At 55.0% G+C, this 16314-nt stretch overlaps 1 protein-coding gene across 1 annotated transcript; it reads left to right on the top strand.

The window, feature by feature from the left end:
* Positions 1-920: 920 nt before the first annotated feature.
* On the top strand, positions 921-15410 carry RGS14 (regulator of G protein signaling 14). Its single transcript, XM_049775733.1, has 16 exons — positions 921-951; positions 2224-2422; positions 7172-7193; positions 7393-7571; positions 7816-7908; positions 8010-8153; positions 8354-8497; positions 8598-8709; positions 9201-9307; positions 9679-9888; positions 13729-13805; positions 13997-14123; positions 14253-14334; positions 14518-14564; positions 14637-14745; positions 14965-15410. The coding sequence occupies exons 2-16, from the start codon at positions 2378-2380 to the stop codon at positions 15132-15134; spliced, it is 1668 nt and encodes a 555-aa protein (XP_049631690.1). The 5' UTR covers positions 921-951; positions 2224-2377; the 3' UTR covers positions 15135-15410.
* Positions 15411-16314: the final 904 nt, after the last annotated feature.

The following is a 16314-nucleotide window of genomic DNA, read 5'->3' as shown; positions in this document are numbered from 1 at the left end:
AGGCGGGTCGAGGCGCGGGGCATGCTGGGACTTGTAGTTCGGCGGCGGGGCGTCGCGAGGCGAGGTGAGGCAAGGCTTGGGGGTGACTGCCAAACTCGGGGCTCCGGCCTCTGCGGGTCCTGAGCGCGTCTGGAGGCGCCTTCTTCCCACTCGGGCGGCCCAGAGGCGGCCACCTTCTGCCGAGCAGCTCCGCGCCGTGGGAGTCGGTTCGTGCGAAGGCGTGTGAGCCGAGCAGCGCCTCGGGCCCAGGCGTATTTTAGAGCTGGAGGAGCAGCTCCAGGCCCGGATCGGGGGTCCCCCGACCGGGCTCGTTTGCACCCCTCGAGAGAGCTCCAGGAAAGTGCTTCGTTGGCTTCGAGGTGGAAGCTGGCGGCCTGCGCTCCTGCGGGCTCTTTCTGATCTGTCACGACTTCACGGCGCATCTTTTCGAATCGCTTGGACTCTCAGCAGCCACGTTCGAACCCCGATTTTCTGTCTTCTCTGCAAAGCTGCGGCTCCCAGCACCTCGGGCCCGCCGACGCCTTCTTTCTCTTGCCCGACCGCCATCCTGGACTCTCGAGCTGTGATTGAATGAATGAATGACAGGGGTGGGGCTGCTTGGGATCTCGGAAGAAGCTTCCCTTTGGGGGAGTCTGGTTTTGTTCTGGAGGCCACGCCCGGCATTGCTCGGCCTTTATTCGTGACTCGGGCTCCGCACGCGGGGAGTCTTTCCCTCCCGGTTGGGCTCAGGGAACCGGAGACACGGGGTGCCTAGGATCGATCCCGGGCCAGATGCGTGCTTTCACTTTTCCAGCCCCCGATGCTGCCCGTTGGCGTGAATGAACTTCTTCAGGACAAAGTACTGAGATATCCTTTCTGGATCACTTACTGATTTGTTTTAGCAGTGCTGGAGGACTCTTGTGGTGCCAGGCGTGAAACCTGAGGCTCTCGGAAATCCTTCACACCTTTTGAGTAACTTCCCCCGCCCAAGATCATGTCTTTTTTCCGTGGGGAGCTGGGACACACTCAGTGGTGCTCAGGGCTTACTCCTGGCTCTGAGCTCGGGGATCACTCCTGGCAGAGATGGGGTCGGGAAGGAAAAGGGATCGAACCCCCAGCTCCATCACATATAAGGCAAACAGTTTCCACTCAGTACTATCTCTCTAGTCCCAGATCACACTCATTTTAATTAGTCTGAGGATTCCTTATATATTCGTATTTACATTGTACACACACACACACATAATTTATATGTGTGTGTTTGTTTGTGTGCATACACCTGGCAATACTCAAGAGTTACTCCTGGCTCTGGACTCAGAATTATTCCTAGCTGGGTTCTGGGGACCCTATGGGATGTAAGGATCAAACCCAGCTCAGGCACATGCAAAGCACGCACCCTCCCCCTCTGTCACTTGCTCGACCCTCTGTCTCAATGGACTTATCAGGAAGGCCTCGTGTGTCTGTACTTTTTTTGGGTAGGGGGGGCACACCTGGCAGTGCTCAGGGGATTTTTAGTCTCGCCCTGTACCTCCCAAGCTCTCTCCCTATCCACATACTGGTGTGGTTGTAACATGCACCCCAAAGAGATTACACCAGCACCCAACTCGCATTTCAGGAATAAGGTGGGGTCCTGGGAGAGAGTCTGGGGCGCTGGGCAGTGTCTGCCTGAAGCCTGGGGCTCAGGGGCTCAAGTCAAAGTAGCTTTTCAGACTATAAGTGGGGAGAGGGAGGACAGAGAACGTACACCTCACAGTGTCTGGGGTCTGCGTTAGTATCTGAGGGGTTTTTTCCCCCAGGGCTTCACTTGTAGGTAGATGTGCATGCATGACCATGAGTTTGTGTGTGCTTGAATACATTTGTGCAAATCTACCTGTGTACATGTGCTGGTGTGTACACCCCTCTGTATGTGCTGGTGTGGATGTACATGCTTGACTGTTGAAGGGTCATGTACATGATGCACATCCATTCATGTTTCTATGTGGGATGTGTGGGCACGGAAGTGTGTAGGGCTGTGTGCATAAGCATGCATGTGTCTCTGTGTGCATAGATGTTGGTGTGTGTTCACGCACAAATATGTACTTCGTGGTGCCTTGCATATGTACCAGTGTGTGTGAATATGTATAGGCATGCATATCTGCTTGCATGTTGCACGTGCGCATGTAAATGTGCCGGTGTGTGCGCATGTGTGGGAAGAGGCGTGCGCTCCCTTAGATGCTGCTTTTTTCTGTGGTTCCGTTTCTATAGAGACACTTCCTGTGGCAGAGAAAAGAGGTAGTGAGCTGGAGTCTCAGGATGTGAGGCCCGCGGAGACTCCGGGTGCTCTCTGCCACCCACCTGCTGCAGCCGCCGGTCCTCATGGTGGGCAGCCCCTGCAGCGGGCCCCCCGAACCCCTCCAGCATGCCAGGGAAGCCCAAGCACCTGGGCGTCCCCAACGGGCGCATGGTGAGTGTGGGCTTTGGGCCAGATCTTGGGGTGGGGGCACCCCATGGTAGAGCCGATGGGCAGCCAAGGTGGGGTCAGACAACACCAGGCAGAGGTGGGGAGGTATCCCTGCCCCAGTACTGTCCATATCAACCTGAGGGAGACTGGGGCCATCCTGGAGATGATCTCTGAACACGGCAGGCAAAACCTTCTGGTCCAGATCCTGCTGATTCTCTGGCACCCCCCATGCAGGCCTGAATCTCGCACCTCTCTCAGGACCTTTACACCCCACCCTCTGAGGCCCAAGTGAGGCAAGAGGCAGCCACCTCCCTCCCTCTTTGTCAGCCTGTCCTCAGGGCTTCCTGCTAGAGAAAAAAGGGCACACCTCAAATCTGAGCTTGGTGGGGTGTCGGCAAGGCCTCTGTGCTCAGCTACAGGACCCACCATGGGGGCTGGGAAAGTGGGCACGGGGAGACCCCCACTACTGCTCTGTCCCCATCACTCCTCCTGGAGACTTTGCACCCCCAGTTGAGGGCTATCCCAGAGAGGCTAGCTCTCATTTTCACGAAGCTGGTGGGCCACCCCGCCCATCCTCAGAACCCCACACTGACCATTCAGCTCCTGGCCTCGCCCCCATGTGCACAACCTGTGCTGGTGACAAAATTAGTGGGTCCAGATGGGCCAGGATCCTGCCACAAGCCCTTGGTTTCTGCCTCAGTCAACTCAGGCAACAAGGAAAGCCTTGCTGAGCCCCCATGAAAATCAGTTCAGGACCCTCCTGAATTCTCAGCCTCCCCACTACTGAACTAGATTCTGAGCCAACACACACACACACACACACACACACACACACACACACACACACGTTTGCTTTTCTGTTTTAGGGCCATACCTGGCAGTGCTCAAGGGTTACTCCTGTCTCTGTACTCAGGAATCACTCGGACAGGTTCAGGAAACCATATAGGGTGCCGGGAATTGAACCCTGGTCTGACACTTGCAAGACAAGGACCTTCCCCACTGTCTCATATCTCTGCAACTTCCCCTCCCACCTTCCAATTCCTAAGACCTGTCCCCACCCCTCTACTCTCAGCATCTCTCGGTCTAGCTGGGTCCTGGGGAGCCCCTGCCACACACACAAATCACTTATCTAGCCTACACCTGACTGGAGCAATTCAAGGAGCAGCAGCCCAGCTCTGCCAACCCTGCAGCACCCCCAACGACATGTCAGTTGTGGGGATGCTCCTAAGAAATGGGCATTACCTCTTCCCACATGTATGTAATACCTGGACCCCAAAGTCATTGCAGGGATGCTCCCCATTTCCTTGGCACCTCAGAAATAAGTCATTGGGGCTGGAGAGATAGCATGGAAGTAGTGTGTTTGCCTTGCATGCAGAAGGATGGTGGTTCAAATCCTGGCATCCTATATGGTCCCCCGAGCCTGCCAGGAGTGATTTCTGAGCATAGAACCAGGAGTGACCCCTGAGCGCTGCCTGTTGTGACCCAAAAACCAAAAAAAGAAAAAAAGAAAAAGAAATGAGTCATTCTCTGGGTGGCCAGCTGGGTTTAGAGGGAACAAGAGGTAGGGAGACATGCTTGCCCCTCAGAAGTTCAGCCCCTTCCACAGTCACCTTTTTGACCCCGGCCACCCCAACCCACTGGGATGCTTCCCCCACTGATTCTCTGCTTGTTCCCCCACACACATGCCCCAGCATCAGCAAAAGCTTCACATGTCTCCCCACTTGTCAGACAGCAGCACTGAAACCTGTCACTGGAGGATGTTCCCAGAGATGGCAGGCAGCCCCCTGTATTGCAGGCTCCCTCCAGGTTACCTCTGCCCTCATGCACTCATGATATTCCTGGGCTGGGAAGACGCAGAAAGACCTTAAACTGGGCTGGAGAAATAGTAAAGCAGGGAGGGCTCTTGCATTGCATGGGCTGACCTGGGTTTAATCCTCAGCATCCCATATTGTCCCCTCGGCACTACTAGGAGTGATCCCTGAGTGCAGATCCAAGAGTAAGCTCTGAGGACCACTTGGTGTGAACCCAAAGAATACAGAGGGTGGTCCTAGTGATCAGGGGCCTTAGGACCACTCCTAGCAGTGCTGGGGAGCCCTATGGCCACACTCCACAATGCTGGGGGGTGGTCTCAGGAGGTGTCAGGGGTGGAACTCAGCCTCATGTCAGGTAGGCCTAAACAACACTTTTTGGGTTGTTTTATTTTGTTTTGTTTGTTTTATTTTGGGGCCACACCTGGCTATCCTCAGGGCTTCTTCCTGGCTCTGTTCTCAGGAATCACTCCTAGTGGTGCTCAGGGGACCATATCAGGTGCTAGTAGTCAAACTCAGGTTTTGCCAGGCAAGCGCCCTCCCACTGACTTACTGCTCCAGTCCCATGAGCCCTCTCTTCTGGGCTGACGAGAAAAAACAGGAGGGATGGGAAAAGTGGGGGCCCATTAGAAAACATTGGGCTGATCATCTACTCAGCCCAGCATCCCATTTCATTTCACTGGGTAGACAAGTTCTGGGGCCCTCTCTGCATGAACCCCAGAGCCCCATGGTCCCTTCTTACCCACTTTCTCTGCTTCCTACCCCATATGCACCTGACAATGAGCTGGACCCTGGGAAAGAGACAGAACTCAGGGATCCTTGTCAGCTCACTGGGTCCCAGAAAGAGCCAGGATCCCTTCCTGTCTGTGATTTCTCTTTTTCTTTTTGGGCCACAACCAGCAGTGCTCAGGGGTTACTCTTGGCTCTGCACTCAGGGATCACTCCTGGCTGTGCTCAAGGAGAACCATTGGGGATGCCAGAGATTGAACCTGGGTCAGATGCAAGCAAAACAAGTGCCTTACTTGCTGTGCTGTTTGTCCCCCGCCTCTACATTTATATATATATATATATATATATATATATTTTTTTTTTTTTTTGGACCACACCTGTTTTTGCTCAGGGATTACTCCTAGCAGTGCTCGAGGGACCATATGGATTAATACCCAAGTTGGCTCTGTACAAGGCATGCACCTTCCTGGCTCCAGAAGCCCTACCTGTGATCTTTTTTCTTTTTTGGGGGGGGTTTTGGGTCACACCCGGCAGCACTCAGGGGTTACTCCTGGCTCTAAACTCAGAAACGCTCCTGGCAGGCTCAGGGAACCATATGGGATGCCAGGATTCGAACCACCGACCTTCTGCATACAAGGCAAATGCCTTCATGCTATCTCTCTAGCCCCTGCCTGTGATCGTTTTAGGTTATTATTTGTGCCACTGAATTGCTTCTCCATTAACTTAAGAGGCATGGCAGGACCCCAGATTCCATCCCTACACTTTCCTTCAAGCATCACCGGCAGTGACCCCCCAACTGCAGAGCCCTGCAGGAGTAGCCCCTGAGCACTGCTAGGAGTATTTTCCCACCAAAAATAAAAAAGGAATTAAATAAGAACAGTCCCTCACAGAGACCCATATCATCTCCTCCCCCAAAGAAGGGAAAACTTATCCATCCAGGCATCACTGGGCTCTCACTCCAGCTCATCTCCCTGCCTTTTGGGCCTCAGTGTTCTCAATAGTACAATGGATGAAGGTCTGCAGCCCAGGGATGTGGTAAGGGATGGAAGTACACAACTGCCAAACAGTGGGAGGCTCAGGAAAAACTGCTCCCCTCGGCCTCACTCCTGGGAGTACAGCAAAGTCACCCTGTGTCAGGGATGCCTACGCCCTTCCTCATCCTTTGTTCCCCTTTTCTCCCCTGCAGGGTAGGGCTCACTTCCCCAGGCAGGTCCGAGCCCCAAGCAGGTGCCCAGAAGTGCAGCCTCCTCTCCTGGCCCAGACCCACCTCATCCCCTCTTTCTGGAGGCCTCCAGAGTTTGGGCCTGAGGAGTGTAGCAGAGGAGGCCTCTCCCCAAGGGGAAACTGAGGCTCAGGACAGGAAGTTCCTTACCCATCCCAGAAAGGCCTAACTGGAACTGGCCTCCACCTCTGGCCCTCACCCAGAACTGGATCTCTACCTTTGGTTAGTTTCTGGTTTGGGGGCCATACCTGATGGTACCAGGACTTATTCCTGGCTCTGTGCTCAGGAATCTCTCCTGCAGGGCTTGTAGGACCCTAGGGGATGCCTGGGATCGAACCCAGTGTGGGCATACACAAGACAAGTGCCCTCCTGCTGTCCTATCACTCTGGACCCTATTATTTTCTTTTATTTTTTTTGGAATCCTAATCTGGAGTGCTGGGTGGGGACCAGGTGGGGATGAAACCTAGGCTCTTTGAGCTATCTCTGGCCTCTCCTTTGGAATGGGGGTGGGAGCATAGGAGCACACCAGGCCGTGCTAAGAGCCTCTGTGGGTTTAGTGCTCAGGGGTCTGGCCCCAGAACTGTTCCTGGGGATCTCTCCATCCCCATTCATCTGCTGACATTTTTGGGGTGGGGGTTGGGTTTTGGGCCACACCCAGCGGCGCTCAAGGGTTAAATTGCTCCTGGCAGGCTCAGGGGACCGTATGGGATGCCGGGATTCAAACCAATGTCAGTCCTGGGTCAGCCGCTTGCAAGGCAAAAGCCCTACCACTATGCTATCTCTCTGGCCCCTGACATTTTCTTTTATTCATTTATTTTGGGGTTTGGGGCCTCATGTCTTACTTATAGCTCTGCACTCAGGGAATCATTCCTGGTGGTGCTCATGGATTGAACCTGGTCTGCCACATGCCAGGCAAAGGTCCTCAGCCCCTAATCTGACATTCTCTCTCTCTCTCTTTCCCTCTTTCCCTCTCTCTCCCTCCCCCCCTCGTAGGTTCTGGCTGTCTCCGATGGAGGTAAGGTGGCAAGGGATAAAAGGGAGTCAGGGGACCCTCACCTGGTGGGGTGGGGCAAGGAGGGTAGAAATAGGTTGGGAACACCCTTGCCAACAGCTTTCTCTGTAGTTGGATGTTCCCTGAGAATGGGCTGAGTGTGAAGGGGGCAGATGATTGTGCTGGAAAAGATGCTCATGAGCTCTTGGTTTTCTCCCTGTAGAACTAAGCAACACGAAGGGCCCCCAGGGCCAAGGCGAGAGCCGGGGAAGTTCCCTCAGCATCCACAGTCTTCCCAGCGCTCCCGCAAGCCCCTTCCCCAGTGAGGAACAGCCTGTAGCCAGCTGGGCCTTATCCTTCGAGCGTCTGCTGCAGGACCCTGTGGGGCTGGCATATTTCACTGTAAGGACGCCTGGAGACCAGAGGACCGGCATGGGGGGCATCTGTGGCATTGCAGCTGCCTTTCTTGCATGGGCACCCCTTCCTGTGCCTGGGAACTGGCCTTTTCTGTCGCTGCCACTCTTGCCCTTGGGTCGGGCCAACTGGCTGCAGGGCTGGCTGGGCTGTCACTTCAATTCCCTCTCTGCTGTGTGTCTCTTCCTTCTTCCTCTCCCCCTCTTCCCACTCACCCCTCACCCCCTTTCAGGAGTTCCTGAAGAAGGAGTTCAGTGCCGAGAACGTGACTTTCTGGCAGGCCTGCGAGCGCTTCCAGCAGATTCCAGCCAGCGACACCGAGCAGGTTGGGGAGGAAAGGGCAGGTCAGGAAGGCAGGGCAGGGCAGGGCTGGGCCGGCCCCAATGGTCTGTCTGTCTGGCTCTGGGCCTTTGCTTTGCCTTGCAGCTAGCTCGCGAGGCTCGCAGCATCTACCAGGAGTACCTGTCGAGCCAGGCGCTGAGCCCCGTGAACATCGATCGGCAGGCCTGGCTGGGTGAAGAAGTGCTCGCAGAGCCAAGGCCAGACATGTTCCGGGCACCGCAGCTCCAGGTAAGGGGCGGGGCGTCTGTGGGTGGGCGATCCTTGGTGGGTGGGCGTTGTCTGGGGCGGATCAGGGCTAGGGCGGAAGTAGGAGCCATGGGGAAAGGGGAGACTTGGGGAGTTGGCCTGGCGGTGAGGGGCGGGGCCTGGATGTGAGGGGCGGGGCTGGTGCGCCGACACGCCTCCTTCCCGCGTGCCCGCCCCTGCAGATCTTCAACCTGATGAAGTTTGACAGCTACGCGCGCTTCGTCAAATCTCCGCTGTACCGCGAGTGCCTCCTGGCCGAGGCCGAGGGCCGCCCCCTGCGGGAGCCTGGCTGCTCCGGCCTCTGCAGCCCTGAAGCCACCAGGAAGGTGCTGCGGATGTGGGACTGGTCGGGAGGGAGGGCCGACCGTTGACACAATCGGTCCGGTGCCAACGCTTTCCCTGCACCCCGTCTCCCCACCACTGCAGAAGCCAAAATTAAAGCCTGGAAAGTCGCTGCCTCTGGGCGTGGAGGAGTTGGGGCAGCTGCCTGGAACTGAGGGTCCTGGGAATCGCCCGCTTCGGAAGTCCTTTCGTAGGGGTGAGTACATGAGCCCAGAATTTTAGACCTTGGGAAACACGCTCCCACTTCCCCCTTTTCCTTCTGGCCCCATTGTAAGTCTGAAAACAAATCCGCAGGTTCTTGGGCCAAAGTGATAGTACAGTAGTCAAGGCACTTGTCTTACAGGTGGCTGAGCCAGGTTTGATCCTCAGTACCCCATAGGTCCCCTAAGCCCACTAGGAGTGATCCCTGAGCACAGAATCAGGAGTAGCCGCTGAGCACTACCGGGTGTGTCCCAAAAAACAAACAAATCAAAACATTACTGTAACTGACACTGCCCAGGTTTCCTGGCTGGACCCCAGGTACTGGTGAAGCTCCTCCTACTAGGATTGCTTCTGGAGACCCCAGTCATGTTAGGCCCCTGCAAGAGGGAGCCTACAGGTCTCCAGGTGGTGGCGAGATGGCCTCAGACGAAAAGGGGTACATGTAGAAAAGGATCTTTCTACTGAGTACCCTCTTCGCCTCCCCAGAATTGGCAGGGGGGGCGACCAGCCTGCGCCGAGAATCCCAGGGTTCCCTCAACTCCTCTGCTAGCCTGGACTTGGGCTTCCTTGCTTTTGTCAGCAGCAAATCTGAGGTGAGCCCTGGGTGGGGGGGGAGGCCGAAACAAAATGGGACCCCACACCTTCCGGCTCCATCTTGGCTCCTCCAGAATCTCCTATCCTAACCATAGCCACCCACCTCGGGACACCACCTGCAGCTTCTGTAGGTGCCTGCTGGTGCTTGTGAGCAGGTCAGTGTCACAAGCAGTGTCACTGCTTGTCACTAGGTCAGTGAGCAAACCCAAAATTTAGGTGAGCATATCCCAGTAGGAGAAGAAAGACACATCGTCCCTACCCACATAGTGTGGAATATGTCCTATGCATAGGTGCCCCTGTCCCCCAGGAGCCAGAGCTGATTGTGGTTGTGTACACCTAACCCCCCCCACTCACTCCCCCTTTATTTTAGAGCCACCGGAAGAGCTTGGGGAATTCCGAAGGGGAGAGTGAAGGCCGGTCACCATCGGGAAAGTATTGCTGCGTGTATTTACCTGATGGCACGGCATCCTTGGCACTGGCCCGCCCAGGCCTCACGATCCGTGCTATGTTGGCAGGCATCTGTGAGAAGCGAGGTCTCTCCCTACCTGACATCAAGGTCTACTTGGTGGGCAATGAACAGGTGCGCCCAGCTCCTCAACCCACTCTCAGCACACCCCTCCCTCCTTCAGACCATACATCTAACCCGCCCAGCAGCCATTCCTGGCTCAGATATTATTGATCCCCTAGATCCCATCTTCAGACATCTCCACTCCTCCTGGAGTTCCTGAAAAGGCCATTTGGGGGATCTGTCACCTCTAATTCCTGGTGACCCAAAGGTACCCAACTGCTCTGCTGGTGCAAAAGAGCTTCTAGGGCTCTTGGTAGAGTTGAAGTTGGGGCCAGAATTATTGCACAGTGGGTAAGGCATTTGTCTTACACAGGGCTGGCCCAGGTTCAATCCCCAACATCCCATATGGTCCTCCGAGTACTGCCAAAAGTGATTCTTGAGTGCAGAGCCAGGATTGAGCACCACCAAGTGAGGCCCAGAAAAAAAAGTTTAGGGGAAAATCACCTTTTTGGGCCCCCTTTTTTGTAGGTGTGCCTCCCTAGTAGTGCCCAGGAATTGCGGAGCCATTCCTGGTGATACTCAGTCTAACAGATCTATCTAGTGATGTAGCACAGCAGTACTTTGGGGTCCCATAGGGTGCAGGGTCTTACACATACAAGGTGTGAAATCCAACACTTTGAGCCATCTTCCTGTCCCTTGAAGGGGAAGTCAGTCTTGTAATTTTGGTTTGGGGAACACATTTAGTGGTGCCTAGGGGCTGGTCCTAGCTCTGTGTTCAGGGTCTGCTCCTAGGGGTAGACTCAGGAGACTGAAATGCTGGGATGAAACTCAGGCCTCCTACATGTAAAGTCTGTGCTCCAGCCCATTCAGCTCTCTCAGGCCTAGGCACAATCTCTTGCAAGCAATCCATTCAGGTGTGGCCCAAAATGGATGGATGGATGGAAGGAAGGAAGGAAGGAAGGAAGGAAGGAAGGAAGGAAGGAAGGAAGGAAGGAAGGAAGGAAGGAAGGAAGGAAGGAAGGAAGGAAGGAAGGAAGGAGGAAGGAAGGAAGGAGGAAGGAAGGAAGGAAGGAAGGAAGGAAGGAAGGAAGGAAGGAAGGAAGGAAGGAGGGAGGGAAGGAAAGGAGGGAGGGAAGGAAAGGAGGGAGGGAAGGAGGGAGGGAGGGAGGGTAGAAAAAAGGAAAGGAAGGGAGGGAAGAATGAAGGAAAGGAGGGGAAGTGAAGTAAAGCTAGGAAGGGAAGAAGACAGGGAGAAAAAGGGAAGGATGAAGAAAAAGAGAGAAGGAAGGAACTAGTCTTTGCTCTAGGCTTTCATTCATCCCCTAGACATACCTTGTCAAGTAGGAGGAGACCCAAGATCCTTGGCATGTTGAAAGGCGAGATGACAAGAGTAAGTTTCTGAAGGAATGGAGATCCTTCTAGTCACATCCAGAAAGACTTCATGGAAGAGTTGGTCACTGGGAAGGATGGAAGTGAAGATAGGTGTGACCAGGGGCTCCCCAGGACAGGGACCTGCTGAAGCATAAGTGATGAGAAAGAGGTTTGGGTCGGGGTGAGAGCATGGGAATGGGAGGGCAGCAGTGAGTGGGTGGTACCCCTCATTTCAGCACCCCCAATCAGAGTGGCTTACATTTTTATTTTGGGGGTGGTGGTATTGGGCCACACCCTGTCTTGCCATGCTCAGGATTTACTCCTGGCTCTACACTCTGGCAGATCACTCTGGTAGGCTCAGAGGACCATATGGGATGCCTGGATCAATCTTGGGTTGGCTCTGTACTATTGAGACAACCTTGAATGGGCTTATATATGTTGGCTAAATATAACTTTACCACCCAAGTCACACCAGTCTCTTTGGTAACAGGCCTATCCCAGGAAGAGGCTTCATGAGAAGGCATGGGGCTGGTGCAGACAGGGGCACTCCTGGGCCCTTTTTTATTTTGGGGGGTTATCACCCAGAGGTGCTCAGAAATTACTCCTGGAAGGATCAGGGGACCATATAGGATACTAGGGATTGAATTCAGGTCAGCTGCATGCAAGACAAACACCCTATCTACTGTGCTATCACTTTGTTTTCTATAGCTACTGTTTCTGTGCTAGAAAATGCAACTAAGTATATGTCCTATAAGTCTCACAGTGGTCTGGGGCTGGTAGATTGAGGGCCATTTATACTGTGAGACAAGATATGTCCTTAATAGGTGGGACAGGGTCTGGCATTCTGTATGGTCCCTGAGCCCACCAGGAGTGATTCCTGAGTGCAGAGCCAGGATTAACCCCTGAGCACCACCTCTTGTGGTCCCCAAACAAACAAAAATATAGGTGGGTACAGCAGAAGTGGGTAAGTGTTCCAAACTGACTGAGGAGGCCCAGGGTGATGGCCTAATTGGTAAAGCATGTGACTTGTTAGGCGAGGCCCTAGATTTGAACCCAGCAATGTATGCCCTGACCCCTCAGACACCACTGCGTGTCGTCTCTATTGAAACACTGAAGTCTGAAGAACTAATACAGAGATTAATGTATAACCTTGCATGTAGCAAACCCAGGTCTGATGCAGCACTGCATTAGTTTTCCCTAAGTACCTTAATGAGGGATCCCAAAGCACAGAGCCAGGAATAAGCCCTTAACACCACCAGATGTGGCCCCAAACCAAATCAAGGGAGTTGGAGTGATAATACTGTGGATGGGGCACTTGCCTTGCATGCAGTTTAATCCTCAGCCTCCCATGTGGCCTCCGGAGCACTGCCAGGAGTGATTCCTCAGAACAAAGCCAGGTGTAAGCCTGAGCATTGCCAGGTGTGACCCCAAAACAAAACAGAACCAGAAAAAAAGAATAATAAAGGTGATTATAGATTTAACTCAGCAGGTAAGGCACTTGCCTTGTAGGCAACTGACCCAGGTCCTTGCTCTCTCTCCCCAAGCACCTACAGAAGTGTCCCCTGGGCACAGAGCCAGGCATTAGCTCTGAGCACTGCTAAATAGTGGCCTAAAAACAAAACTAAAACAATGTATGCATTTTATTGTTTTGGTTTTGGGTCACATTCAGCCGTCCTCAAGGCTGATTTCTGGCTCTGCACTCAGGGAGCACTCCTGGTGGCTGTATGTGGTGCTGGGGATCGAAACCGGGTCAACCAGGCTTCAAGCAAGTCCCTACCCACTGTACTATCACGCCAGCCCCACTAAAATCACTCTATAAAGGGACTGGTTGGCTGATCAGAGGTAGCAGTGAAGGGGGATAGGGACCCAGCAGGCTCACATGTTGCATCAGCCTTGGGGCTCAGGGACAGTCTTGACTGACCCCCAGAAGAAGCCAGGAGCTAAGTTGATCCTCTTTTCCTTTTGATGGATTTTGAGCCACATCTGGAGGTACTCAGGGCTCACTCCTGAGCAGGACTCCGGGAATTTTGAATTTGCTGGGGATTGAATGTGGGTCAGCAAGACAAACACCATCCCCCTGTACTATTGCTCCAGCCCCTGAGTCAGTCCCTTAAGCAGCCGTTTCACTTCCTGACAGGGGCTGGAAGACAGCCTTTATACCAAATGCACCCAGGATGCTGCTGGCAGCCCTTCTCTCCCTTCCTGGACTCATAGCCCAGGTCCCTAAGCCCAACCTTGGCTTTCACCCCTCCCACATCTCTGTGGTCCCAGACCCAATAGTCTAGCGCGGGGAGCTTCAATGGTAGCTAGAGAAGGAAACCAAGATAATTGTTTGTGTGGGACACCTTCTATGACTGGGGGATCTTTTTTTTTTTGGAGTGGGGACGGGACCTAGTCATCAATCTGGGGAGAAGGTAGGAGGAGATGGGGGCGGTGGTGTTCTGGAGGATCAAACTTGGGGCTTCACATAAAAGGACTGCCCCTCAGCCCAGGAGAAGTAGGGATGGGGCGTCGTGCTGAACCCTTCCCGGCTGTTTGCAGAAGGCCTTGGTCCTGGACCAGGACTGCACCGTGCTGGCCGACCAGGAAGTGCGGCTGGAGAACCGGATCACTTTCGAGTGAGTAACACGGTCGGCCCAGGCCGGTTGGCGGGGTGCGGACGGCGGAGTTCGGACGGTGGGGTGCGCACATAGGTGCGGGCAGCGGTTCTCCCCCCTACTCCGGTCCAGCTCGCCATGCGGGCCCCAGCGGGAAGGGGGGCCAGAGGCCGGACGGCCGGCTTCCTGTGCCAGCGCCGGGTCCCGCCTAGGCTGGAGTCGCCGGCGCTGGACCGCCTGGTCCGCATCTCCGCCAAGCCCAGCAAGCTGCTGCGGGAGGCGCTACAGCCCGTCCTGACCAAGCACGGCCTAAACCCGCAGCAGGTGGAGCTGCGCAGGGTGAGCGGCGGGCGGGGCCGGCCTGGGCAGGCGGACCTAGGTGGGCGCTCTCCTCAGAGCAGGGAGCGGATTGGGGGGCCTTCCAGCGGTGGGCAGGACCCTGGGGTCGGCATCGACCTGTCTGTGCAGCCAGGTGAGAAGGAACCGCTGGACCTCGAGAATCTGGTCAGCACAGTGGCAACCCAGAGGCTGCTTTTGGACACACTCCCAGGTAGGTGACGTTGCCCCACCTGCCCCCCTCACACACACACACACACACACACACACACACCTGTCATACACACACAAACACACCCATCATACACACACACACACACACACACACACACACACACACACCTTTTGGCCCGTGGAGAAAGGGAGGTGAATTCAGTCCGTGTCCCTTCTATCACAGGCGTGAAAATCCCCGAGCCCCGCACTTCTTCCCCAGGCCACCACCAGGTAAGCAGACATGGAACATCCCCGGCAGTCCGCTGTGACTCACACTGGCCCTGACTGGCTTTCATCTCGCAGGGTGGCCCGCCACGAAGTCAGACTAAGGCCTCCCACTCTCCCACACCCAACTCGCTGGCCGAGGTGCCCGGTGGTGCCGCTGGGAGACGGCAGACCTGTGACATTGAAGGTACAACTGGGTCTGAGGGGTTGAGTGGATACCATGGTGGGAGTGGCATCCTGGAGGCTGGTTTTGGAGGCTTTGGGCGTGGAGAGTTGGGAATGGCCTGGATTGAGAGGGCAAAGGAGGATGGATACTGAGGGGTGCGTGCCAGGAAGGTCCATGGGCCTAGGATGGACTAGATAAGCCTGCTAATAGCCCCCACTGCCTCTCTGACCCTCCCCACAGGCCTGGTGGAGCTGCTGAACCGGGTACAGAGCAGTGGGGCCCACGACCAGAGAGGCCTCCTGCGCAAGGAGGACCTGGTACTCCCAGAATTTCTGCAGCTGCCCGGCTCCCCCAAGCCACCACAGGCTGAATCAGCCACCTCGGACTCCTCTGCCCACTCGGCCCTCTGACAGCTCTGCTGCAATCTGGGCCGGCTGCATGGCACCGGGTGGGCCCAGCATGCCTCCGACCCGCCTTGCATGCCCTGCCTGCGTGTTCTCAGCCCCTGCCCTGCCCCAGCAGAGCTGGGTAGCAGCAGAGGAGGGGGGTCTGAGGAGCCACACACCCTGCGGTGACCAGGGTGGCGGGCTGAATCCCTAGGACAGGTGCCTGACAGGACCGGGGAGGTGTTGGCAGTGCCAGCCTCCCTTCTGCCAGGCCTTCTCAGTGGCAGGAGAGGGGCAGGCCCCCCCTGGGGCAAGTATGGGGGGCAGGTGGGAAGCCCCTTTGTCGCCCTATACAAGCGGGTTTTGCAATTGCCAATATCTGTGATCCCAATAATTATTCTTTTCTGCCTCAGATCATGTTCTTCTGTATTCCCTCCCCACACACCTTTGTCACCATATCACAAAGCTCTTGGGGACCTCAGGATGTGCCCCCTGATTTCCTGTTGTTGAACCTTTCTTCCTGACCGCACAGAGAAGGGAGGGGCAAAGGGAGAGACAGCCAGATGGAGGAGGGGAGAGGGCTGGTCATGACGCCGATTCTGGGGTGGTTTGGTTTGGTTCTGGGGCCACACCCAGCAATGCTCTGTGCTGACTCCTAGCTCAGCACACAGAAATGACTCCTGGTGGACTCAGGAGACCTTATGAGATGCCAAGGATCAAACCCCAGTCAGCTGCATACCAGGCTAAACCCCTCCCTGCTGTACTATCTCTCCAGCATATTCTGTGTCTGGCTCTGCCCTCTGAGGGGAAATCAGTATGTGGGTCCATCTAGCTGCATATATCTTGAGCTACACTGGAGACCTATGTGCAGGTGTCCTGAAAGGTCTGAGTACTACCTGTCCGTCTCTTACTATCTCACTCCTGCACAGCTAAGGGGGACCCCAATGCACCTAGCAAAGAAGGCAAAATGGCATGTGGGTGGAGACATTCAGGTTTCGAGGGAAGAAGGGTCTCTGACTCCAATCCCTCTTCCCACATACCCCCTTTCCAACTCTTGAATAATAACAGGCATTTCAACATTTGAGGCCATATTTTCTGTCTTTCTCCAGAAATCTTTTTATTTATTTTGGAATCACAACCAGTGGTGCTTAGGGCTTACTCCTGACTGTGCTCAGATCATTCCTGGTGAGGCTCAGGAGACCTT

Source organism: Suncus etruscus, chromosome 6 (assembly GCF_024139225.1).
Source record: "Suncus etruscus isolate mSunEtr1 chromosome 6, mSunEtr1.pri.cur, whole genome shotgun sequence".
Lineage (NCBI taxonomy): Eukaryota > Metazoa > Chordata > Mammalia > Eulipotyphla > Soricidae > Suncus > Suncus etruscus.
This window is presented reverse-complemented; position numbering and strand designations above follow the sequence as displayed.